Source organism: Oncorhynchus keta, chromosome 23, assembly GCF_023373465.1.
Source record: "Oncorhynchus keta strain PuntledgeMale-10-30-2019 chromosome 23, Oket_V2, whole genome shotgun sequence".
Classification (NCBI taxonomy): Eukaryota; Metazoa; Chordata; class Actinopteri; order Salmoniformes; family Salmonidae; genus Oncorhynchus; species Oncorhynchus keta.
This window is the reverse complement of record NC_068443.1, coordinates 47253457-47280406: the sequence shown is the minus strand read 5'-3', so window position 1 is coordinate 47280406 and position 26950 is coordinate 47253457. Positions and strand designations below refer to the sequence as shown.

The following is a 26950-nucleotide window of genomic DNA, read 5'->3' as shown; positions in this document are numbered from 1 at the left end:
TCAAGACGACAGTCTGATTCAGCAGCTATAGTTAGCTAGCTAACTATATAGCTAGGTGTCATCATCTAAAATAACACTGATTTATAAGACAGTTTTTCTTTGATTAATTGGGACGGACCCATCTATGTGAAGCTCGCCACAATAAGGATCAGCCACAATAGTGGACTTTGCATTTAGCCTTCAAAATAAAAGTATTGCATAATTCTACTATTTGTATTCATTTGCATCACTGTCAATTACATACTTTTATTTTGAAGGCAAACCACAAATTCCACTATTGTGCCTAATCCTTATTGTGGCTTGCTTCACAACACATAACCCGGTCCGGTCGAGCCTCACTAGCCAGATGACGCTACTGGCTGCTTATAACGTTAGTTTTGGGCAACAGGGTTAAGTAGCTGGCTAGCTATTTATTTTCATGAACTGAAATTCAATTCCAATAGGCAAACAACAAGTGGCAACCAAGCTAATATTGACTCACAAGGATTTCTAAGTCATTGCTAATAATAATGAAAATGACTACAGTTTGTACTGATCATTGTTTTCAGGCTGATTATATTGGTGCTAGCTAGGTACCTCAGAAGTTGCGGTCGAACAAATTATGCTTTATTACCAAAGTGGTACTGTAAACACATCGTCTGTGGCCCGTATTTGTACTTTTTTGTACAGCTTTGACAGTGCTACTGTATCTTTTTTGACACGCAAAGACCCAAACGGCATTCCATAGTATGTATGTCTTGAAGCTAATAGCAGTGACACTATTACTGTTCAACTCCGGTTGGGCAACATCTGAAAAATAGCGCACTTGGTACTGTGTACCAGTGCTCGACCAGGCTGCGAAAGCCAACATCACCCACTACTTTTACTGAGCTTGAGCAATTTTGACCAAAACAATTGATCTATGTTGCTTTATGATTTGTGCAAGGTTGGTAGAATCTTATTCAAAATGATTCACAGCTGTAATGGCTGCCAAAGGTGTTTCGACCAAGTTTTAACTCTGGGGTCTTAAGACATACGCAATCAATACATCTTCATTGTTTTTTTTTTTACTTTGAAAGAGTAGGTTGTGTAGATCTGTAGGAAAAAAGGTTTAACTCTGGGGTCTTAAGACATACGCAATCAATACATCTTCATTGTATACATTTTTTTTTTACTTTGAAAGAGTAGGTTGTGTAGATCTGTAGGAAAAAAAACTATATATTTAGATTACATTTTAGGGTTGTGTAGAATTTCAACAGGCACTGTGCATTACATTTCGGTAATTTAGCAGATGCTCTTACCCAGAGCAGCCTACAATCAAATAGCTTACAAAACTTAAGATAACGTACAACCTCAAACCCAACAGCTAAAAGATATCGGGGGGTGTATGCACCCCTGCGGAACACCTGACACCGGCAGTGGGCATTTTGACAACAGCTGTTACCTGATGCCCCGCAGCTTGGCGCGGTTGTCGTGGCGATCGATGATGTTGAGCAGGATCTCAAGGACCAACTGGCGAAGCTCGCAGTCCTCCATGAGTGAAATGGAGAAAAGTGGGTCCAGGAAGGGTGCGGGCAGCGCCGCCACCATGGTCTTGGACTTGAAACCAGAGGTCACCTGAGGTACATCAAAGGTGTCAAGGGGGAAAGGTCAGTCTTGATCACAGTCTATATATATATATATCATGTGTTAATAACACACTATGTATTGACAGGTGGCAGGTGTTTATTGTATCGTCACACCACCGACAGACTGGCGAGTTTGCCATCGTTCACAATAAACCGACTTTAAACTTTGAGCTCTGCCAACACCTTTCTCTTTCAATCCGAGCGGATTTCAGACTGAGCAAAATGTCACTGCACTGTGCACCCTTCTGTCTGGTCTACATGATGAGGTGACGAAAGGGAGGACACTGGTGTGTGTGTGTGTGTGTGTGTGTGTGTGTGTGTGTGTGTGTGTGTGTGTGTGTGTGTGTGTGTGTGTGTGTGTGTGTGTGTATGCAGTAGCGGAATGGCAATATGGAGCACCAGGAAAATGTGCATCTGGGCGGGCCCAATGGTCTAATTATAGTGGGGGCTGAGAAGTTGAGCGACATGGGCCGGCCCACTTGTCCATCTCTTCCACCGGACCTGGCCCATTGGTCCATTCCTCCCTCTGTGCAGCGGCTGCAGTACTTAGCCCAGCCCCCTTCCCTCACATACACACTGACAGTGACATAGCTACATCAACGTCTCGTGGCTATCAATAGAAGTCAACTTACGCAAAATCCCAAATCAACATCGATAAGCAACACAGCAAAACACGTAAAGGTGGGGCTGAAAAGTTAAGGGACAAAAAAGTAAAGTCCCTTGGGTCAGATGCAGCCAAATGTAGGAAATTAACTGACTTATTATGTAATGATGCTACTAGTGCCAGTGCCAATGCTAACGTCAATGTGCAGATAGCCCATGCAGAGGGGGATGACACAGCTGGAATTGTGAGCACAAGCAAAGTCTGTGCAGCCAAAGCGGTAGGCAATGGGGAGCCATCGTTACAGTTGTTGGTAATTAGCTAGCTAACCATATTAGCATAAATGTGCCATCAGTCAAAACATGGCATCAACAAAACAAAGGAGATGATCATGGACTTCAGGAAACAGCAGAGGGTGCAGATGCACAATCGCCTGGCACGGAAATTGCATCGCCCACAACCGCAAGGCTCTCCAAAGGATAGTGCGGTCTGCACAATGCATCACCGGGGGCAAACTACCTGCCCTCCAGGACACCTACACCACCCGATGTCACAGGAAGGCCATAAAGATCATCAAGGACAACAACCACCCGAGCCACTGCCTGTTCACCCCGCTATCATCCAGAAGGCGAGGTCAGTACAGGTGAAACAAAGCTGGGACTGAGAGACTGAAAAACAGCTTCTATCTCAAGGTCATCAGACGGTTCAGCAGCCATCACTAACATTCAGAGGCTGCTGCCAACATACAGACTCAAATCTCTGGTCCCTTAAATAAATGGACTTAATAAAGGTATCTCTAGTCACTTTAAATAATGCCACTTTATTAATGTTTACATACCCTACATTACTCATCTCATATGTATATACTGTATTCTATACCATCTACTGCATCTATGCCTACACCATCGCTCATCTATATATTTATACGTACATATTCTATTCATCCCTTTACATTTGTGTGTGTAAGGTAGTTGTGAATTTGTTAGATTACTTGTTAGATATTACTGCATAGTCAGAACTAGAAGCACAAGCATTTCACTACATTTAAATTAACATCTGCTAAGCATGTGAATGTGACCAATAAAATTTGTTTTGAAAACAAGACATCAAGAACAAGATAAAACTAGCTGAAATGAGCCACCTACGATTCCCACCACATAGCGACTACGACAAGAAGCAGCCACCTGGCCATCCAGAACCACGACCTTTTGCCCCGTTGACACATCGTTCCCGTGACGTTGTCAGCCATTTATCAGTCATTTTATTCCTCAACTTTTGTTCAATGGGATCGACATCATATGATAAATATTTTCATCAGATTTTTACTATGCGCTTGAGCTTATGTCCTCAAAATCGAATTATATTACATACACATCCTAGCTCCAACAGTACAGCAATACAGAATACATGCAAATACCCAAAATAAAAATAAATATTAGAATGACCAATGTCAGAGAACGGAATATAAATACATGCATTCAAAAACAACTTGAGTTGCACCCCCTTTTGCCCTCAGAACAGCCTCAATTCGCCGGGGCATAGACTCTACAAGGTGTCGAAAGCGTTCCACAGGGAATGCTGGCCCATGTTGACTCCAATGCTTCCCACAGTTGTGTCAAGTTGGCTGGATGTCCTTGGAATGGTGAACCATTCTTGATATACAGGGGAAACTGTTGAGCGTGAAAAACCCAGCAGCGTTCTAGTTCTTGACACACTCAAAGCGGTGCGCCTGACACATATTACCATACCCTGTTTAAAGGGCACTTAAATCTATAGTCTTGCCCATTCACCCTCAATGGCACACACACAATCCATGTCTCAAGACTTAAACGCCTTCTTTAACTTCTCTTCCCCTTCATCTACACAGATTGAAGTGGACTTAACAGGTGACATCAATAAGGGGTCATAGACTGACCAGGTGAAAGCTATGTCATGGAAAGGGCAAATGTTTTGTACACTTAAGATGTATTTTCATTGTGTTCAGTGGTGTTATTTGCCCCCTAGTGGTGCTTTCTGGTACTTAGAAAGATGACGCAAACAGGAAGTAGAGAATTTGTTCTGCACGCATAGAAGCAGCTACAAACAACACTACGGTGCAGGTCTTTCAGTGTAGTTATTTCCTGTCACGCTTCAGCCTTGGAAAATATTTGATTGTAAGTTCGATTCAAGCATTTAGCTAATGATGATCATTTTGTTATTGATAGAGTTGCTTACATATCAATGTTGGTTGGTTGCATTTACTCACACAAATTGCAATGCCTTTAATGTATGTCGTTAGCTGTATTACTTGTAAAATATACAATACTGTAGTTTTGTTACTGTTTCTAGTGTAATATACTTTGTTATTATTCTACATAGATGGTTGTACATTAGAGTAATGAAAGGAGCCAATTACCATATGAATAACAATTAGCAATATGGTTTGGCATCATGCCAGATGCATGGTACCTTAGCACGTGCTTTGTATTTATGCAACTTCTAATGTATAATGTCGGTGTGAATTAATTATTAAAGTATATTCTTCTCTGTATTTTGCACTTTCACAATAAACATTTTCAATATATTCATTCAAGAAAAGTCACGCCTTGGGAGTTTTATTGAAGACTTAGTTGTTAGCTATCTGTCTATTTTTGCATGGGAAAGCAACTCAAGGGCAGAATATGGTGTGTATAGACATTATGGACAGTATATGAATAGAATAGGTGTGTTCAGCAGTAATTATATAGGATGAGCCTTGACTAGAAAAAAAGTATATAGATACACTCAGCAAAAAAAGAAACGGCCCTTTTTCAGAACCCTGTCTTTCAAAGATAATTCGTAAACATCCAAATAACTTCCCAGATCTTCATTGTAAAGGGTTTAAACACCGTTTCCCATGCTTGTTCAATCAACCATAAACAATTAATGAACATGCACCTGTGGAACGGTCGTTAAGACACTAACAGCTTAGAGACGGTAGGCAATTAAGGTCACAGTTATGAAAACTTAGGACACTAAAGAGGCCTTTCTACTGACTGAAAAACACCAAAAGAAAGACGCCCAGGGTCCCTGCTCATCTGCGTGAACGTGCCTTAGGCATGCTGCAAGGAGGCATGATGACTGCAGATGTGGCCAGGGCAATAAATGGCAATGTCCGTCCTGTGAGATTCCGGAGACAGGATGGACAGCTGATCGTCGTCACAGTGGCAAACCGCGTGTAACACAGGTACAGGATGGCAACAACAACTGCCTGAGTTACACCAGGAACACACCATCCCTCCATCAGTGCTCAGACTGTCCGCAATAGGCTGAGAAAGGCTGGACTGAGGGCTTGTAGGCAACCGGCAACAACATTGCCTATAGGCACAAACCCACTGTCGCTGGACCAGACAGGACTGGCAAAAAGTGCTCTTCATTGACGAGTCGCTGTTGTGTCTCACCACCAGGTGTGATGGTCGGATTCGCATTTATTGTCGAAGGAATGAGCGTTACACCGAGGCCTGTACTCTGGAGCGGGATCGATTTGGAGGTGGAGGGTCCTTCATGGTCTGGGGCGGTGTATCACAGTATCATCGGACTGAGCTTGTCATTGCAGGCAATCTCAACACTGTGCGCTATAAGGAAGACATCCTCCTCCCTTATGTGGTACCCTTCCTGCAGCCTCATCCTGACATGACCCTTCAGCATGACAATGCCACCAGCCATACGGGTCGTTCTTTGTGTGATTTCCTGCAAGACAGGAATGTCAGTGTTCTGCCATGGCCAGTGAAGAGCACGGATCTCAATCCCATTGAGCACGTTTGGGACCTGTTGGATCGGGAGGGCCATTCCCCCCAGAAATGTCTAGGAATTTGCAGGTGCCTTGGTGGAACAGTGGGGTAACATCTCTGCTGAGTTTATGAAGTGGGTAAAAGACTATGTAAACATTATTCAATTGACCAGTGTTCAATGACTATGTACATTGGGCAGCAGTCTCTAAGGTGCAGGTTTGAGTACCTTGTTGTAGCCTGCTAGTAACAGTGTCTAAAGTTAAGAGCAGGATATTGGGCGGAAGTGGTGACTATTTAACTGTCTGATGGCCTGGAGTTGTTTTTCAGTCTCTCCCAGGTTCGATACACCTGTACCGTCTCCTATTATGATTATTAATATTATTCATTCATTTGATCAAATGACAGGGCTGCTTCTGTGTTGTTTGTATTTTAACAATATTGGGCCTTTATAATTCATTTTATTATTCTAGGCCACAGAGGTGTTTTTCCAGCCGCTCCCTTACGCCTTCAAAACACAACAACAAAGGAACCTGGTATTCTACCTGTCAGTTGAAGCTGGAGTCGGACCTTAAAGTGACGAACTTCCACAGGTTTTATTTATTTATTTAACCAGGCAACTCAGTTAAGAACAAATTCTTATTTACAATTAAGGCCTACCTTGGCCCAACCCGGACGACGCTGGGCCAATCACGGCCGGTTGTGATACAGCCTGGAATCGAATCGGGGTCTGTAATGACATCTCTAGCACTGATATACAGTGCCTTAGACCACTGCACCACTCGGGAGCCAAAGTAGGTGTAGGCTACTTTGTCTTGTCATCAAAACAAAAGGCATACACAATGCATCTTAATTTGTTATATCATTGTTGTACTGTTTTCAATAGGTCACCAGCAGATGCACAACCAGAACAGCCCGTTTGCATGGTGGACCATCCTGGCCTATAACCTATCTGCTGTCTCTTCATTGCAGAATACCATGATTATATACAGGGCAGACTATTGGCCTCTGCGTCTGAGGCCAAACACAGTAAGCAATACTAAGTATACATGGTATTACTTGCTGTGTAAGACCTCAGACACAAATGGCCCATGGTATACTCTTCAGTATAATCCAAAAGTCTATTTCACCATTTTGTGAAATAGACTGTGATGATACTGGAGATTATAATTTATAAAAAAATATTCTAATGAGTAAACACTTGAATTTGGTTTAAAGTAAATAAAGAAACCAGATTGCAATGTCAGGTTGTTGTCCTTCTTTATGAATTATCTACTGTTATTTACATAACATAATAAACAGATATATTCAGTATTCTTTATTGTAAACTACCAAAGTGCTCCACAGTTCCTTTGGAAAGTATTCAGACCCTTCGACTTATTCCACATTTTGTTACAGCAATCTACACACAATACCCCATAATGACAAAGAAACAACAGGTTTGAAGACATTTTTGCAAATGTATTAAAAATAAAAAACAGAAATATCTTATTTACATAAGTATTCAGACCCTTTGCTATGAGACTCAAAATTGAGCTCAGGTGCATCCTGTTTCCATTGATCATCCTTGAGATGTTTCTACAACTTGATTGGAATCCACCTGTGGCCAATTCAATTGATTGTACATGATTTGGAAAATCACACACCTGTCTAGATAAGATCCCACAGTTGACAGTACATGTCAGAGCAAAAAGGAATTATCCGTAGAGCTCCGAGACAGGATTGCGTCGAGGTACAGATTTGCGGAAGGGTACCAAAAAAGGTCTGTTGCATTGAAGGTCCCCAAGAACACAGTGGCTTCCATCATTCTTACATGGAAGAAGTTTGGAACCACCAAGACTCTTCCTAGAGCTGTCCACCCGGCCAAACTGAGCAATCTGGGGAGAAGGGCATTAGTCAGGTAGGTGACCAAGAACCCAATGGTCAAAGTAATTCCCAAACTCTGAAACATCACGGGTAGAAAATGAAAAGGAATTGACACAGACACCCTATCTAGCTTTCTCCACTGATAGTTGGACCTCCAGAGCAACTCCAAGCTACCTCACTGTGACGGAATGCCATTGAGTAGCTACTCGAACGTTAATTTGGGCATCAGTCCTCAAGACAACATTCAAAACAATATTGTGATGAATGATGCCACCCATGAATAGCATGTCACTTACTTACAAGATAAGAAAATAGATATCTAGACACTTACTTCATGAATGGTTGACGCTGCTGCCGATTTGAAAATCAATGCGATGCTTGATGGAACTGCTGGGAAATCCACGTGTACCTCGGCTGATATGCAATGTAGTCTGATGCCAAAGTGTGCTGTGCAAGGAGGTTTGACTCGACTTCTCTGACAGTTTGATTTATTGTATCATAATCTAAGCCAAATCAGAAGAAGTGATTGTTTGGAGGGAAGACAGCGCAAAGGCAGCCATGCTGCACAATCTCTCTTGCTTTTGGGTGGGACCAGCACTAAAACTAGAAGGGAATATGTAAATAAACAATGCATTTTATTTAATGGATTATTATCAGATCGCCGGGTGACGTTATGCGGGTGGGCCAAAATTACATCCCACCCGAACAGGCTGAAATTCCACGTGTTTTTATACAAAAATGACTTGTCATAATTTTCACGATTTCAGAGTGTTATTTCGACCTCATAGTGTGGAAACCTCGTCCGGAAAACTGGAAAACATGTTTTAAACCGCACTGCCTCTTTAAAGCCAGCCAGCCCTCCCTGAGAAGCAGCCAGACAGTGTTCCATCTCAGTGAGCATTCTAGCTATTAAACCTTCTCTGTTTTGTTTTAAACCGCACTGCCTCTTTAAAGCCAGCCAGCCCTCCCTGAGAAGCAGCCAGACAGTGTTCCATCTCAGTGAGCATTCTAGCTATTAAACCTTCTCTGTTTTGTTTTAAACCGCACTGCCTCTTTAAAGCCAGCCAGCCCTCCCTGAGAAGCAGCCAGACAGTGTTCCATCTCAGTGAGCATTCTAGCTATTAAACCTTCTCTGTTTTGTTTTAAACCGCACTGCCTCTTTAAAGCCAGCCAGCCCTCCCTGAGAAGCAGCCAGACAGTGTTCCATCTCAGTGAGCATTCTAGCTATTAAACCTTCTCGGTTTTGTTTTAGGCTTCTGATGGAATGTTGTTCCATCCTGATAGAACTGTAGAACTCTTATAACAGTGTAAAGAGTTTGTGTGTATGTTTTGTAGCACTCTGAAAATAGTACTGATTTTTGTACAATTAGCTTTGATGCAGCTAGGTGCTGGTGTGAAGGTGCGCGCGTCGGCGGGGTGGGGGCGGTGGAGTATCTGCGTGCCGGTTTTGGTGGGCCTGTCTGCATCAAAATCCAGGGCTGTTTTTTTTTTTACCTCCCTGTGCGTGTGTGTGTGTGTGGTGACTAGTGTCCCAGAATCATGTGTACAGAGAAAAGGTGTGTGCGCACTGTGCACATACTCCAGTAGGAGCATCTGTATTCCTTGTGTGTACAGTACATGTTGAAGTGAGAAAGAAAACATAATGAGTCACCCACCCTAACACCCCTGACCCCCACCCCAGACTCTTAATCAGACAGTCGAATTTGTATTACATGTGCTGATCCCAGTTGCCAAGGACCCATCTGCAGCTGCATGGTGTTAGAAATATGTTAATAAAACATTCCCCTATCTCCCTAGACTCTTTGCAATAAGCCACCCTCCTAGCTCCCGGTCGATCATGCAGATGCCCTATGGGAAATGGAGGAGTGTGTGACATATTCGTCATGGGGAAAAATATAGGAGAATGTGCATATGTAAGAGCGCACATACAGTATGTGTGTGTGTAAAGTCTTCTCTGTGTGAACGTTTCCTCCGCCCTCGGGGCTTTTTTCCACCTGCGTACAGCAGTCAGTTGAACAAGAGAGAGGCTTAACAGAACAGCGGGGAATATAGACTGAGCTAACCTGACCATGCGGGAGCCACACACACACACACAGGAGACACACAGGGAGTTCATTTACATTACAGGGAATGAGAGTGAATGATGGCTTTCCATCCTTTAGCATTCCTTAATAGGGAGTATAATAGGGATGAGCATTTGAAATCATTTCACTATTCAAATAATATTGTAAACCATATGCAGATTTACTCAGTTTATCATTAGAATACAATAACAGGGGGTGTATCACTTTAAGACAGCTTCAGACTTCACTCCATCGCGATGTCCCCCAAAGGCTAACTTTCTAGCCCTTGCTATCTGCCTGCTTGCTAATTCGGTCTGCTAACTGCTAGCTTGTTTAGCCTCGGCCTACTAACTGTTAGCTTGTTAGCACAGGCCTGCTAACTGTCTGAATCGCCGCCAGCCCAACCACTCACTGGACCCATATATATTTTCAATCTCTTTTCGATTTGTAATTCGATTATACCTTCCGGTAATCTGCCTCACCCAATGTGATACGGAATCGCTATTATTTTTATTTTTAGAACACATTCAAGAGCCTCCAGAAGCTAACCAGCTAACTAGCTACAAGCTATTTAGTCATTGTTAGCCACTGCTAGCGGCTTTTACCTTCTGCACAGCCAGCCAGTTTTTTTAGCCTGGATAATACTCGCCAGTCTAGCTTCCCTGTCCCATCCACCGCTGCCCCCTGGACACTGTGATCACTTGGCTACATAGCTGATGCCTGCTGGACTGTCCATTAATCACGGTACTCCATTCTGTTTGTTTATGTTTTATCTGTCGGCCCCAGCCGCACTCAGGCTCTGTGTGTAGTTAATCCGACCCTCTCTGCCGAGTCAACGCCATTTTACCTGCTGTTGTTGTGCTAGCTGATAATATCTGTTGTTGTCTCACCTACTGTTTTAGCTAGCTTTCCCAATCAACACCTGTGATTACACCTGTGATTACTGTATGCCTCACTGAGTGTCTCTCTCAAATGTCAATATGCCTTGTATACTGTTGTTCAGGTTAGTTATCATTGTTTTAGTTTACAATGGAGCCCCTAGTTCCACTCTTCATACCCCTGATACCTCCTTTGTCCCACCTCCCACACATGCGGTGACCTCACCCATTTACAACCAGCATGTCCAGAGATGCAACCTCTCTTATCATCACCCAGTGCCTATCCGCCGCCATTGTCGCAACCCCCATTACCAGCCTGTTCAACCTCTCTTTCATATCCTCTGAGATCCCCAAGGATTGGAAAGCTGCCGCAGTCATCCCCCTCTTCAATGGGGGAGACACCCTGGACCCAAACTGTTACAGACCTATATCCATCCTGCCCTGCCTATCTAAGGTCTTCGAAAGCCAAGTCAACATACAGGTCACTGACCATCTCGAATCCCACCGTACCTTCTCCGCTGTGCAATCTGGTTTCCGAGCCGGTCACAGGTGCACCTCAGCCACGCTCAAGGTACTAAGCGATATCATAACCGCCATCGATTAGACAGTACTGTGCAGCAGTCTTCATCGACCTTGTCAAGGCTTTCGACTCTGTCAATCACCATATTCTTATCGGCAGACTCAGTAGCCTCGGTTTTTCTGATGACTGCCTTGCCTGGTTTCACCAACTACTTTGCAGACAGAGTTCAGTGTGTCAAATCGGAGGGCATGCTGTCTGGTCCTCTGGCAGTCTCTATGGGGGTGCCACAGGGTTCAATTCTCGGGCCGACTCTTTTCTCTGTATATATCAATGATGTTGCTCTTGCAGCGGGTGATTCCCTGATCCACCTCTACGCAGACGACACCATTCTGTATACTTCCGGCCCGTCCTTGGACACTGTGCTATCTAACCTCCAAACGAGCTTCAATGCCATACAACACTCCTTCCATGGCCTCCAACTGCTCTTAAACGCTAGTAAAACCAAATGCATGCTTTTCAACCGTTCGCTGCCTGCACCCACACGCCCGACTAGCATCACCACCCTGGATGATGGTTCCGACCTAGAATATGTGGACATCTATAAGTACCTAGGTGTCTGGCTAGACTGTAAACTCTCCTTCCAGACTCATATCAAACATCTCCAATCTAAAATCAAATTTAGAGTTGGCTCTCTATTCCGCAACAAAGCCTCCTTCACTCCGCCGCCAAACTTACCCTAGTAAAACTGACTATCCTACCGATCCTCGACTTCGGCGATGTCATCTACAAAATAGCTTCCAACACTCTACTCAGCAAACTGGATGCAGTTTATCCCAGTGCCATCCGTTTTGTTACTAAAGCACCTTATACCACCCACCACTGCGACCTGTATGCTCTAGTCGGCTGGCCCTCGCTACATATTCGTCGCCAGACCCACTGGCTCCAGGTCATCTACAAGTCCATACTAGATAAAGCTCCGCCTTATCTCAGTTCACTGGTGACGATGGCAACACCCACCCGTAGCAGGCGCTCCAGCAGGTGTATCTCACTAATCATCCCTAAAGCCAATACCTCATTTGGCCGCCTTTCATTCCAGTTCTCTGCTGCCTGTGACTGGAACGAATTGCAAAAAATCGCTGAAGTAGGGGCCTTTTATCTCCCTCACCAACTTCAAACATCTGCTATTTGAGCAGCTAACCGATCGCTGCAGCCTGTACATAGTCTATCGGTAAATAGCCCACCCAATTTTACCTACCTTATCCCCATACTGTTTATATTTATTTACTTTTCTGCTCTTTTGCACACCAATATCTCTACCTGTACATGACCATCTGATCATTTATCACTCCAGTGTTAATCTGCAAAATTGTAATTATTCGCCTCCCTCCTCATGCATTTTGCACACAATGTATATAGACTCTCTTGTTTACTCCATGTGTGTAACTCTGTGTTGTCTGTTCACACTGCTTTGCTTTATCTTGGCCAGCTCGCAGTTGCAAATGAGAACTTGTTCTCAACTAGCCTACCTGGTTAAATAAAGGTGAACTTTAAAAAAAGTCATCAAGTATATTCTTTTGGTCATTTTTCAGCAGTGGTACGATTTACAGCTATGGTCTTAGAATTACATTGGAATGCATTAGCTGTTGTAATTACTCTATGTAAGTAGACAAATGCGTCCCACCTGGCCAATAGCCAGGGAAAATGCAGAGCGCCAAATTCAAATAAAATACTATAATAATCTAACTTTCATTAAATCACACAAGTAAGACACCAAATTAAAGCTACACTCGTTGTGAATCCAGCCAACATGTCAGATTTCAAAAAGGCTTTTTGGTGGAAGCATAAGATGCTATTATCTGATAATAGCACAACATGAGAGAGTAGCATATTTCAACTCTGCAGGCGCGACACAAAGCGCAGAAATACAATATAAATCATGCCTTACCTTTGACAAACTTATTTTGTTGGCACTCCAATATGTCCCATAAACATCGCAAATGGTCCTTTTGTTCGATTAATTCCGTCCATATATATATCCAAAATGTCCATTTATTTGGCGCATTTGATCCAGAAAAACACTGGTTCCACTACAAAATATCTCAAAAGTTACCTGTAAACTTTGCCAAAACATTTCAAACTACTTTTGTAATACAACTGTAGGTATTTTTTAAAGTAAATAATCGATACAATTGAAGACGGGATGATCCGTGTTCAATACAGGAAGACAACAAACTCAAGCATGCTTTCTGGTCACGCGCCTCTATCAAACAGTACACATGAAGTGACCCTCGTTCAAGATGGCCGTACTTCTTCATTACACAAAGGAATAACCTCAACCAATTTCTAAAGACTGGTGACATCCAGTGGAATCGGTAGGAACTGCAAACAAGTCCCTTAGAAATCTGGTTTCCCAATGAAAAGACATTGAATAGACAGTGACCTCAATAAAAAAGAAAAATCGGAATGGTTTGTCCTCTGGGTTTTTCCTGCTACATAAAGTTCTGTTACACTCACAGACATGATTCAAACAGTTTTAGAAACTTCAGAGTGTTGTCTATCCAAATATACTAATAATATGCATATCTTATATTCTGGGCATGAGTAGCAGGAAGTTGAAGTTGTGCACGCTATTTATCAAAAAATTGTGAAAATGCTGCCCCCTATCCCGAAGAAGTTTTAAGCATATTTAGCTAATGCATCGCGTTTATGCTGTTGAACATTGCACGTGCCTGAAATATAATTTTCCGACGATAGGCACATATTGAACATTTGTCTTCCTTCCAAGAAGCTGGAGGAAGCTGTTTGTTGTTTGCCAATCACGACTGGATGTGATCCAGACTGGAATCAAACCAGGGACTGTAGTGACACCTCTCGCACTGATAGGCAGTGCATTAGACCGCTGCGCCACTCGGGAGCCCGAGAACAAGGCTGTAACATAACAAAATGTGGAAAAAGTTAAGGGGTCTGAATACTTTCCGAGAGCACTGTGTATACATGCTTATGACCAATCTTATGATTTGTCATAAGCATTACAGTGTATTATACCTGTCAGATTTAAAATATAGAGTTACAACAATAATTTGATAATTAGATAATAAACAGAGTAGCAGCGGCGTAAAAGAGGGTTCTGGGTAGCCCTTTGATTAGCTGTTCAGGAGGCTTATAGCTTGGGGGTAGAAGCTGTTAAGAAGCCTTTTGGACCTATACTTGGCGCTCCGATACCACTTGCCATGCTGTAGCAGAAAGAACAGTCTATGACTATTGTGGCTGGAGTCTGACAATGTTTAGGGCCTGGATGGCGGGAAGCTTGGCCCCAGTGATGTACTGGGTCGTACGCACTACCCTCTGTAGTGCATTGCCGTCAGAGGCCGTGCAGTTGACATACAAGGCAGTGATGCAACCCGTCAAGATGCTCTCAATGGTGCAGCTGTGAACCTTTTGAGAATCTGAGGACCCATGCCAAATCTTTTCAGTCTCCTGAGAGGGAATAGGCTTTGTTGTGCCCTCTTCACGACTGTCTTAGTGTGTTTGAACCATGATAGTTTGTTGGTGATATGGACACCAAAGAACTTGAAGTTCTCAACCTGCTCCACTGCAGCTCGTCGATGAGAATGGGGGCGTGCTCGGTCCTCCTTTTCCTGTAGTCCACAACCATGTCCTTAGTCTTGATCACGTTGAGGGAGAGGTTGTTTTCCTGGCTGGCACCACACGGCCTCTGACCTCCACCCTATCTCGTTGTTGGTGATCAGGCCTACCACTGTTGTGTCATAGGCAAACTTGATGATGGTGTTGGAGTCATGCCTGGCCATGCAGTCAAGAGTTAACCGGGAGTAATCGAGGGGACTGAGCACGCACCCCTGAGGGTCCCCCGTGTTGAGGATCAGCGTGGGCGGATGTGTTGTTACCTACCCTTACCACCTGGGGGAGACCTGTCAGGAAGTCCAGGATCCAGTTGCAGAGGGAGGTGTTTAGTCCCAGGGTCCTTAGCTTAGTGATGAGCTAAGCATGGCCCAGACACGCTTCGAGTTCTTAGGAAACTATGCAGCATTTTGTTTTTTTATGTATTATTTCTTACATTGTTACCCCAGGAAATCTTAAGTCTTATTACATACAGCCCAGGAAGAACTATTGCATATAAGAGCACGTCAACTTACCAACATTACGACCAGGAATACGACTTTTCCTGAAGCGGATCCTCTGTTCGGACCACCACCCAGGACAATGGAACTAATACCAGTAGGCGATCCAAAACAACGATGCCGCAGAAGGGGCAGATGAAGGGGCAGATGAAGGAAGGGGCAGATGAAGTGGCCATCTGGCCAGGCTCTGTAGACGTGCACATTTTACACTGCTCCCGAGCCAATGTCCAGTCTCTTGACAACAAGGTAGACAAAATTTGAGCAATGGTTGCTTTCCAGAGAGACATCAGAGATTGTAACATTCTCTGTTTCTCTGAATATATTGTCGGAATCGGTTCAGCCACCGGGCTTCTCCTTGCATCGCGCCAACAGAGATAAACACCTCTGGGAAAAGGAAGGGTGGGGGTGTATGCTTTATGATTAACGACTCATGGTGTAATCATAACAACATACAGGAACTCAAGACCTTTTGCTCACCTGATCTAGAATTCCTTACAATCATGTGCCGGCCATTTTGGTCCTTCTGTAGCACAGTTGGTAGAGCATGGCGCTTGTAACGCCAGGGTAGTGGGTTCAATTCCCGGGACCACCCATACGTAGAATGTATGCACACATGACTGTAAGTCGCTTTGGATAAAAGCGTCTGCTAAATGGCATATATTATTATTATTATTATTATATATTACCTACCAAGATAATTCATTCTCGTCAGTTATAGTCACAGCTGTGTACATTCCCCCTCAAGCAGACACCAAGTTGGCCATCAAGGAACTTCACTTCATATGCGAACTGGAAACCATACATCTTGAGGCTGCATTAATTGTAGCTGGGGATTTTAACAAAGCAAATTTGAGAACAAGTCCACCTAAATTCTTCCAGCCTATTGATTGCGATACACGTAGGCGCAATACCCTTGATCACTGCTACTCTAACTTCCACAATGCATACGAAGCACTCCTCCGCCCTCCCTTCGGCAAATCCGATCACAAAACCATCTTTCTCAAACAGGACGTACCAGTGACGAGAACCATTCAACGCTGGTCCGACCAATCGGAAGCCACGCTTCAAGATTGTTTTGATCACGTAGACTGAAAAATGTTCCGATCAGCCTCAGAGAACAACATCGACCTATACGCTGACTCGGTGATTGCGTTTATAAAGAAGTACATTGGAGATGTTGTACCCACTGTGACTATTAAAACCTACCCTAACCAGAAACATGTTGATGGATGGCGGCATTCATGCAAAACTGAAAGCGCGATCCACCATATTTAACGATGGAAAGAGGTCTGGAAACATCATCTCCACTTAGCTGGCCCTCAACATTAGGGCCACACAAAGGGGTGCATTGCTCAGCCCCCTCCTGTACTCTCTGTTCACCCACAACTGCGTGTCAAAGAACGCATCCAACTCAATCATCAAGTTTGCAGATGACACAACATTAGGGGCCTTGATTACCAACAACGACGAGACAGCATACAGGGAGGAGGTGAGGGCACTCGGAGTGTGGCGTCAGGAAACCAACCTCTAACTCAACAAAGGAGATGATCGTGGACTTCAGGAAACAACAGAGGGAGCACCCCCCCTATCAACTCCGAAGGGACAGCAGTGGAGAAGCTGAAAAGTTTTAAGTTCCTCGGCATACACATCACAGACGAACTGAAATGGTCCACCCACACCGACAGTGTGGTGAAGAAGGCACAACAGCACCTCTTCAACCTCAGGAGGCTGAAGAAATTTGGCTTGTCACCCAAAACCCTGACAAACTTGTACAGATGCACAATATAGAGCATCCTGTCGGGCTGGTGCGGTCTGCACAACGCATCACCGGGGGCAAACTACCTGCCCTCCAGGACACCTGCAGCACCCAATGTCACAGAAAGGCAAAAAAGATTATCAAGGACATCAACCACCCGAGCCACTGCCGGGTACAGGTGCATCAAAGCTGGGACCGAGAGACTGAAAAACAGCTTCTATCCCAATGCCATCAGATTGCATCCATCAGTGATTGCTGTTTAGCAGTCTAACTCAGAGAGGCTGCTGCCAACATTGAGACCCAATCACTGGCCACTCTAATAAATGGATCACTAGTACTTTAAATAATGCCAAATTAATAATGTTTACATATCACATGTATATACAGTATTTTATACCAACTATTGCACCTTGCCTATGCCACTCGGCCATTGCTCATCCATATACTTAGATGTACATATTCTCATTCACTCCTTTAGATTTGTGTATTAGGTAGTTGTGGGGGAATTGTTAGATTACGTGTTAGATATTACTGCACTGTCAGAACTAGAAACACAAGCATTTCGCTACACTCGCATTAACATCTGCTAACAGTGTGTGTGTGAGACAAAGAACATTTGATTATTTGATTTGATCTTTGAAAGCACTATGGTGTTGAACACTGAGCTGTAGTCAATGAATAGCATTCTCACATAGGTGTTCTTTTAGTCCAGGTGGGAAAGGGCAGTGCAGAGTGCAACAGAGATTGCATCAACTGTGGATCTGTTGGGGCGATATGCAAATTGGAGTGGGTCAAGGGTTTCTGGGATAATGATGTTGATGTGAGCCATGACCAGCCTTTCAAAGCACTTCATGGCTACATACGTGAGTACTACTGGTCGGTATTCATTTAGGCAGGTTAGCTTAGTGTTCTGGGGCACAGGGACTATGGTGGTATGTTTGAAACATGTTGGTATTACAGACTCAGTCAGGGACCGGTCGAAAATGTTAGTGAAGACACTTGCCAGTTGGTCAGTACACGTCCTGGTAATCTGTCTGGCACTGCGGCCTTGTGAATGTTGACCTGTTTAAAACTTTTTCGGGATCGGTGTCCCGTCCACGGAACGGTTGAGTTGACATATGCTAATCGCATAAACCTGAGGTTGTAAGTAGCAAGAACATTTCCCAGGACATAGGCATGTCTGATATTGGCAGAAAGCTTAAATTCATGTTAATCTAACTGTGCTGTCCAATTTACAGTAGCTATTACAGTGAAAGCATACCATCTAGTGGCCAAAATCTCAATTGCACCTGAGCTGCAATAATACATTATGGCCTCTTTCTTGCATTTCAAAGACGTTACAAAAAATACAAAAGAATGGTTGTTTTTTTCTTTATATTACCTTTCACCATATCTATTGTGTTATATTCTCCTACATTCCTTTCACATTTCCACAAACTTCAACGTGTTTAATTTCAAATGGTATCAAGAATACAGTGCCTTGCGAAAGTATTCTGCCCCCTTGAACTTTGCGACCTTTTGCCACATTTCAGGCTTCAAACATAAAGTTATAAAACTGTATTTTTTGTGAAGAATCAACAACAAGTGGGATGCAATCATGAAGTGGAACGACATTTATTGGATATTTCAAACTGTTTTAACAAATCAAAAACTGAAAAATTGGGCGTGCAAAATTATTCAGCCCCCTTAAGTTAATACTTTGTAGCGCCACCTTTTGCTGCGATTACAGCTGTAAGTCGCTTGGGGTATGTCTCTATCAAATACAGTTTTATATCTTTATGTTTGAAGCCTAAAATGTGGCAAAAGGTCGCAAAGTTCAAGGGGGCCGAATACTTTCGCAAGGCACTGTATGCATACCCTTGCTTCAGGGCCTGAGCTCCAGGCAGTTAGATTTGGGTATGTTGTTTTGGGCAAAAATGTAAAAAATGGGACGGATCCTTACCCACGGCGAGCATGATCACACAGTCGTCCGGAACAGCTGATGCTCTCATGCATGCTTCAGTGTTACTTGCCTCGAAGTGAACATAGAAGTAATTTAGGTCAACTTGTGTCACAGGGCAGGTCGCGGCTGTGCTTCCCTTTGTAGTCTGGAATAGTTTGCAAGTCCTGCCACATCCGTCGAGCATCGGAGCCAGTGTAGTATGATTAAATCTTAGTCCTGTATTGACGCTGTGCCTGTTTGATGGTTTGTCGGAGGGCATAGCTGGATTTCTTATAAGCTTTCTGGGTTAGAGTCCCACTCCTTGAAAGTGGCAGCTCTAGCCTTTAGCTCAGTGTGGATGTTGCCGTGTAAAACAAGGCTTCTGGTTGGGATATGTACGTACGGTCACTGTGGGGATGACATCATCAACACGCTTATTGATAAAGCCAGTGACTGATGTGGTGTACTCCTCAACGCCATCGGAAGAATCCCAGAACATATTCCAGTCTGTGCTAGCAAAACAGTCCTGTAGCTTAGCATCTGCCTCATCTGACCACTTTCTTTTTGACCGAGTCACAGGTGCTTCCTGCTTTGGTTTATGTTTGTAAGCAGGAATCAGGAGGATGGAATTATGGTCAGATTTACACGCGTCTGGAGTAAAGGTGTTCTAGAGTTTTTTCCCCCTCTGGTTTCACATTTAACATGCTGGTAGAAATTAGGTAAATTAGGTCAAATGGATTTGTGTTTCCTGTTTACTTATGACCGTATACAGCTAATTGAGTGCGGTCTTATTGCCAGCATCGGTTTGTGGTGGTATGTGTAGACAGCTACGAAATATACAGATGAAAACTCTCTTGGTAAATAGTGTGGTCTACAGCTTATCATGAGATACTCTACCTCAGACGATCAAAACCTCAAGACTTCCTTAGATTTCGTGTACCTGCGGTTGTTTACAAATATACATAGACCATCACCCCTTTTTCTCCTGCATATGACGGGGATGAGGGCCTTGTAGGGCGTCTGAAGTAAATACTTCCCGTACGACTTGTTGAAGAAAAAGTAATTATCCAGTATGGGGTGAATAATCACTGTCATGATATCTAGAAGCTATTTTCGGTCATAAGACATGGTGGCAGAAACATTAAATACAAAATAACGCGAAACAACATGCACAATTGATTACGGGATCGTAAAACGGCAGTCATCTCCTTCGGCGCCACTCCGATATACCAACAGAGAACATTGAGGTCCCTTTAGGCAGAATTAGAATAGACTCAATTCATGGATTCATCTGTTGCCATTCTTCTCGATTGACACTATTCTTGATCAGTCTGCTGTGATCACGATATGCGGATGCGGCTATCGATAGACAGGACTATTGAATAAATGATATGGCTATAGAGGTACTCACCATGATGAGCGAGCTCAGCAGCATGGCCTGGATACGCTTGGTGCCCTGGTGCCTGAATGGAATATCAACAACAGTTTGTTAGCAAATGGTGGGGGGGACTCACTCTTTGTGCAATAAAAAATTATTAACATGTTTTTTTCAATGACTACCTCATTTCCCTATCCCACACATACAATTATCTGTAAGTGAATTTCAAACACAAATTGAACCACAAAGACCGGTGAGGTTTTCCAATGCCTCGCAAAGAAGGGCACCCATTGGTAGGTGGGTAAAAAAAAAATGTAAGCAGATCTTCTGTGGCTCAGTTGGTAGAGCATGGCGCTTGTAACGCCAGGGTAGTGGGTTCGATTCCCGGGACCACCCATACGTAGAATGTATGCACACATGACTGTAAGTCGCTTTGGATAAAAGCGTCAGCTAAATGGCATATATTATTATTATTATTATATTGAATATCCCTTTGACCGTGGTAAAGTTATTAATTACACTTCGGATGGTGTATCAATATACCCAGTCACTACAAAGATACAGGCATCCTTCTTAACTCAGTTGCCAGAAAGGAAGGATTTCACCTTGAGGCCAATGGTGACATTAAAACAGTTACAGAGTTTAATGGCTGTGATAAGAGGAAACTGAGGATGGATCAACAACATTGTAGATACTCCACAATACCAACCTAATTGACACAGTGAAAAGAAGGAAGCCTGTACAGAAAACAAATATTCCAAAACATTCATCCTGTTTGCAACAAGGCACTACAGTTATATTGTAAAAATGTGGCAAAGAAATTCACTTTTTGTCCTAAATACAAAAATGGGGCAAATCCAATACAACACATTACTAAGCACCACTCTCCATACTTTCAATCATAGAGGTGGCTGCATCATATTATGGGTATATGTGTAATCATTAAGAACTGTGAGTTTCAGGATAAAAAATGTGCGGATTGGAGCTAAGCACAGGCAAAATCCTAGAGGAAAACCAGGTTAAGTCTGCTTTCCACCAGATACTGGTGAGATGAATTCATCAGTGCTAAGGGAAGCCAGGCTTCCGTATAAATTTGACAAAGAAAAAACTAAATCATTTATATTTTTGTCTCTCTTTGCTTCATAATTGTCCTTCAATTTGCAAGAGGCTGAATGTATGTCACCGGAGAAAGCAGCTGATCGAGTGCCCCTCTGTCTCTGTATGTGTAACCCATCTATCTGATGCTGTCTGGTCAAAAAGAGTATGACATTGTTGCCGCCCCTACCATTGAATGCATGGGATGCCAGCGAGCATTTGGCCTCCCTATATACAAATATACAATAATAGTCAATCAGCGTTGAGCTAAAAGAGAGCTCAACTGTTGATGGTCCTGGAGCACCTAAAAAAAGTGTAAAGTGAAGGCAGTTTGGATTTGGCTTCCCACCAATCACATCACATCAGAAGCTAAACGTAATTAGAAAATACACTTGAATTGTTGCATCTCGTTGAATTGTTGTCCCTTTCCCAACTTAGCCATAGATGGAGATAGTGATTTGGACTAGGGGTTTTCCTTAATTCTCCCTACTGGCCAATGATTATGACGGTGATTAATGATCCAACCATAAATACACTGTGCCCCTTGCCTGAGAGGATGGAAGTTCAATATGTAGCTAGATGAGGTGGGCTAATGTTAACTAGCTGGCTCATCGTTGCCAATGAAAGTGAGTTACGCTAGCAAGCATAACTAAAGAAGAGAGCTGCATTCCCACTGGCCCCGACAGATAGCATTGTAGCGTGGTCTGCATTTTTTATGCTGAGGGTGGGAGTGTGAATTCAGACAAACAACTTTGGGATTATTTCTAACGGTTGTCTTTCTGTTTTGGATGCGATTCTATAGTATTAAAATAACCTCTGCCATACTATTCAGAAACTCTCATAGGTCATGCTGGTCATTTATGAACATTTGAACATCTTGGCCATGTTCTATTATAATCTCCACCCTGCACAGCCAGAAGAGGACTGGCTACACCTCATAGACTGGTTCTTCTCTAGGTTTCTTCCTAGGTTTTGGCCTTTCTAGGGAGTTGTTCCTAGCCAAAGTGCTTCAACATCTGCTTTGCTTGCTGTTTGGGGTTTTAGGCTGGGTTTCTGTACAGCACTTTGAGATATCAGCTGATATAAATAAATTTGATTTGATAATGCTTCTGATTTTGGTGGGAAATACCAGGTTACCTGGGAGAAAAGTGATTTGTTCCCGGGATGAAGCATTTGTAAAATACCAGGAAAATATTAAACCCTAGTACCAAACCAGCCACCCCTAACTCAGAAAGGAGAACCCCCGAGATGAACCTAATGTCCATGGGAAACCCTGTAGCGTGGAGGTAATGAGTGTGACTCACCCAATCTTCACAGTGTCCAGGGTGTGGCAGGGGGTGCCATACACGGGCACCTTGCCCATGATGAACATCATCACCTCCGCGCGCTGGTAGTCTGGCAGGTTGCCACCAAAGAACCCTGTGTGACCATGGGGTAAAATTAATGCGTTACAAAACTTTGTCTGTTAAATTGTCAAACGATGCAATTATTTTTCTTTGGCACTCTGACTTTAAAGGAATGGCGCAAAGACAAGCTATTTCAAATCATACTGTGTGTAGAGCATACAAATTCAAATGCATGTAACTACGGGGTCAACATTAAAGCCCCCCTCTGCAATTTCAACAGCCTGGAAATGTATTTATAGATAGATATCTATCTAAAAAACAGTATAGGAGGGCTTCAGATTAACTGTTCCCTGTGGTGGCACCAACATTTTCCCCAATCAATAATTTGGTCCTTACAATTTTAAATTTTTTTATTGTGATTAATTGTATTGTCTGAAAACGTACAAAATACATGATCTACACAGCAAAAACGATCTGACGACAAAACAAGTTGGTATTGAGATGAAAGAAATTGTGCTTTATCAATTTACCGGATTTAGTTTAATATTACTTTGGACAAAAACAAGACGTCAATATTCCTGTAATTGTTTTTGTATAAACATCTTAAATTACAGCTCAATTTCAGCAAATTCCAAATATGCGATAAATCCCAGCCTAATAAATGTTATCATTTGTGACCCGATTCAGGAAACTAGGCGTATATCTCAAGTCACGACTACCCTGGAGAGCAGTTACCATGATTTTAAAAATCAAAACGTCTAAATAAAATAAAAAATAATAAAAAGCGTAATGAAGTTGTTGCCATCAGTGCTGGTTAGGCTGTTTTCATGTTATCCAGAGGTAAACAAATCATCGTCCAGAGCGTCAAGTGTTCACTTAGAGAGCGAAACGAGATGGGTGGGGCTAAAGCTTAAGAGGGTGTGAACAATGCTGAATGGGTGTAGACAAAGATTAGCTCTTCACTCTAGGTACCAAAACATTCAAAGGCCATTTTCTCAAAAGTGAGTTTACAAGTTTATCAACTTTCAAAGCAGAATTACTTTCCCATTGTTCCTCAAAAAATACACTGTATGATATACCATTTTGTTGCTCTGAGTCTACTTTTATCCCATGCAAAAAAAAGCCATTTCAAATTTTGCTACATACCAGGTGATGGAGCCACATTTGGCAGCCCTAAACATGTTTTAAAGTCCTTCAAAGTGCTATTGAGATGGTATGATTCAAGACATGTTTGAGATAGGCCTACATTTAAATCTACATTTAAATCTAACATGTCCAACCAGGAAAGATGATAATGATATTTTGGTGTGCAACACCTAACCAGTGATTGGCATTCATTATGGGTTGACAATTACGCTATTGTTGCTATACTGTCTAAATATGGTTATGAGATTATTTTGCTCAATAGACAGTAATATATATATATTTTTTAAATTACATTTAATTTGGGGCTAATTTACCATCTTTTTTATGTCTGTGTGTCCAGTATGAAGGAAGTTAGAAGTCGTTTTGAGAGCAAATGCTAACTAGAGTTAGCACAATGACTGGAAGTATATATATATATATTCTAGCATGCATGGTATCCATGAGTTCATCTGACTCTGGGGAAGTAGATAAAGGGCCTCAATGTGAAAATCCCGAAGTTTCTCTTTAAATATAATTTCCTGCTAGTTAGCCGTGTAACAGAATAATCTAACAGTAAATGTAGGCCTAATATCTTAAAATACTTTGCAGCAGAGGATGTTGCCTCTATAAAGGCTTATACAATTCCATCAAATGGCAACATGGGCTTCCCGTGCTCCATAGATACTTAAATACATAGATACAGGGTTAATCGGTACTAAAATGGTCAATTTGGAGAGTTGGGGAAAAAATGTCTTACCTACAGAAAGCTGGTTGTGACTAGATGGAGTACTGCTACGGATAAGATTTACCATTGAACAACAGCAAGACTTTGACTTAATCCTTTGAAGCCAGACCACGACTTGATGCTTTTCGTTGTTATGGCGATAGCTATCGACAGTTAGGTAAGTTAGATAGCTAGTGTCCCTCAACTATGACAAAAAATATACTTTTAACCACTGTATATTTGTTGACCCATTCATCTGTCATGACAGATAACTAGTGTTCATATGAAAGTTACAGTGACATGACAATTAGCTAAAGTTACTGCCCTCGGGGAGACAAGCTGGAGCAAATTACTAGTGTTTAATCGAGCTGCTTGCCAACGTGAGGTGCTTGCACTGGGCAGCTGTATCACGGTGTCGCAGGCAGTAGCTAACCCGGCCAATTTTCCCTCCCATGATTTTATTGCAAGTAGGATAATAGCCAACACAAGAAATAACTAATATTGATAACCATCTAGATAGTCATCTTGATACAAGCATGAACAGCAAAAACACCGGGACACAGTGTCCTTCGTTCCAGCTTGCACTGCTGTCTGGGCTGCAACGTTGTGGGACGTTAGCCTAGTGTTGTAGCCAATATCAGGGGGACAGTCACAGTAAGCACACGCATACAATTGCATACAAGCAACAGCACACCACCATCATTATTATCATATTTAAATTTACCCCTTTTTCTCCCCAATTTCGTGATTGGTAGTTACAGTCTTTTCCCATTGCTGCAACTCCCATAGCGACTCGGGAGAGCCGAAGGCCGAGAGGCACGTGCCCTTGACACACTGCTCGCTTAACCCGGAAGCCAGCCGCACCAATGTGTCGGAGGAAACACTGAACAACTGACGACCGTGTCAGCGTGCATGCGCCTGGCCCACCACAGGAGTTGCAAGAGCGCGATGGGCCAAACCCTCCCCTAACCCGGACGACGCTGAGCCAATTGTGCAGCGCCTCATCGGCCTCCTGGTCGCGGCCGGCTGCAACGCCGCCCGGGATGGAACCCGGATCTGTAGTGATGCCTCAGCCACTGCGATGCAGTGCATTAGACCGCTGCGCCACTAGGAAGGCCCACACTACACAATTTTTGCCCAGTCTACAGGCTCTAACCATCAAGCCAAATCGTAGTGATCTAGTAATCGGTATAGTACATACACTTGGCGGCACCGGCGCGGCAGTAAAATTGGCACTCAGGCCAGAGTCGGGCTATATTTGCTGGGCTGGTGTAGTAAGGAAATCTTCATGGCAACGAAGGAAGATGCTGCGATCCTTGTATGTGCATTGTTATGCCTGAAGACAACAGCATTGGATAATGGAAAATACCAACTCCGCTTAACTCTGGTTATCCAAATCAACCCTATCAAAGAGATTTAGGCCTATTTTATAATTAGAAAATTGTAATGATGCTGATGATGACGACGACGACGATGTCAATATTTTACTTTGGCAGTTGTACAGATGGAACAAGACCAGCGTGTCTTGTTGGTGCCAGTTGTTATTAACTTGTGAGGTAGTTGAAGATAACGTTTATAGGGCCACCCGGGTGGCGCACCTGGTAAATGTAGTCTCCTATGGTCAATCTTCCAATGATATGCCTACAAATACATCACTATGCTGCAGACACCTTGGGGAAACGACAGAAAGTGTAGGCTCATTCCTTGCGCATTCACAGCCATATAAGGAGACATTGGAACACAGCGCCTTCAGCGCCAAAATCTGGGGCATTTCCTGTTTGAAATTTCATCTTGGTTTCGCCTGTAGCATCAGTTCTGTGGCACTCAAAGATAATATCTTTGCAGTTTTGGAAACATCAGAGTGTTTTCTTTCCAAAGCTGTCAATTATATGCATAGTCGAGCATCTTTTCGTGACAAAATATCTTGTTTAAAACGGGAACCATTTTTTTTATCCAAAAATGAAAAGAGCGCCCCCTATATCGAAGAAGTTAATGACATTAATTGTTGACCAGTTGAAGAAGGACTTTATTGAAATGGATAACACGATTAAAGACAAACGCACAGCTCTACAAATAGCTGTTAATGATGATGCCATATTCAATGAACTGATGAAAACTAACCAAGCGCTCCAGGACAAGTTGTCGACAGAAATAAAGGAACTTAAAATCAAGAAATTCAACCAAG

General features: G+C 43.0%; 1 protein-coding gene across 3 annotated transcripts in view; it reads right to left on the bottom strand.

Annotated features, from left to right (window-relative positions):
- efr3a (EFR3 homolog A (S. cerevisiae)) overlaps window positions 1–26950 on the bottom strand; it is a 237755-nt gene that overhangs the window by 46676 nt on the left and 164129 nt on the right. For all 3 annotated transcript variants that reach the window (XM_052477338.1, XM_052477339.1, XM_052477340.1), the window contains exons 12-14: window positions 22875–22989; window positions 20509–20560; window positions 1424–1596 (exon numbers count right to left, since the gene is read on the bottom strand). In XM_052477338.1, coding sequence (XP_052333298.1) covers window positions 1424–1596; window positions 20509–20560; window positions 22875–22989 — 340 coding nt within the window. The remainder of the gene's footprint in view (window positions 1–1423; window positions 1597–20508; window positions 20561–22874; window positions 22990–26950) is intronic.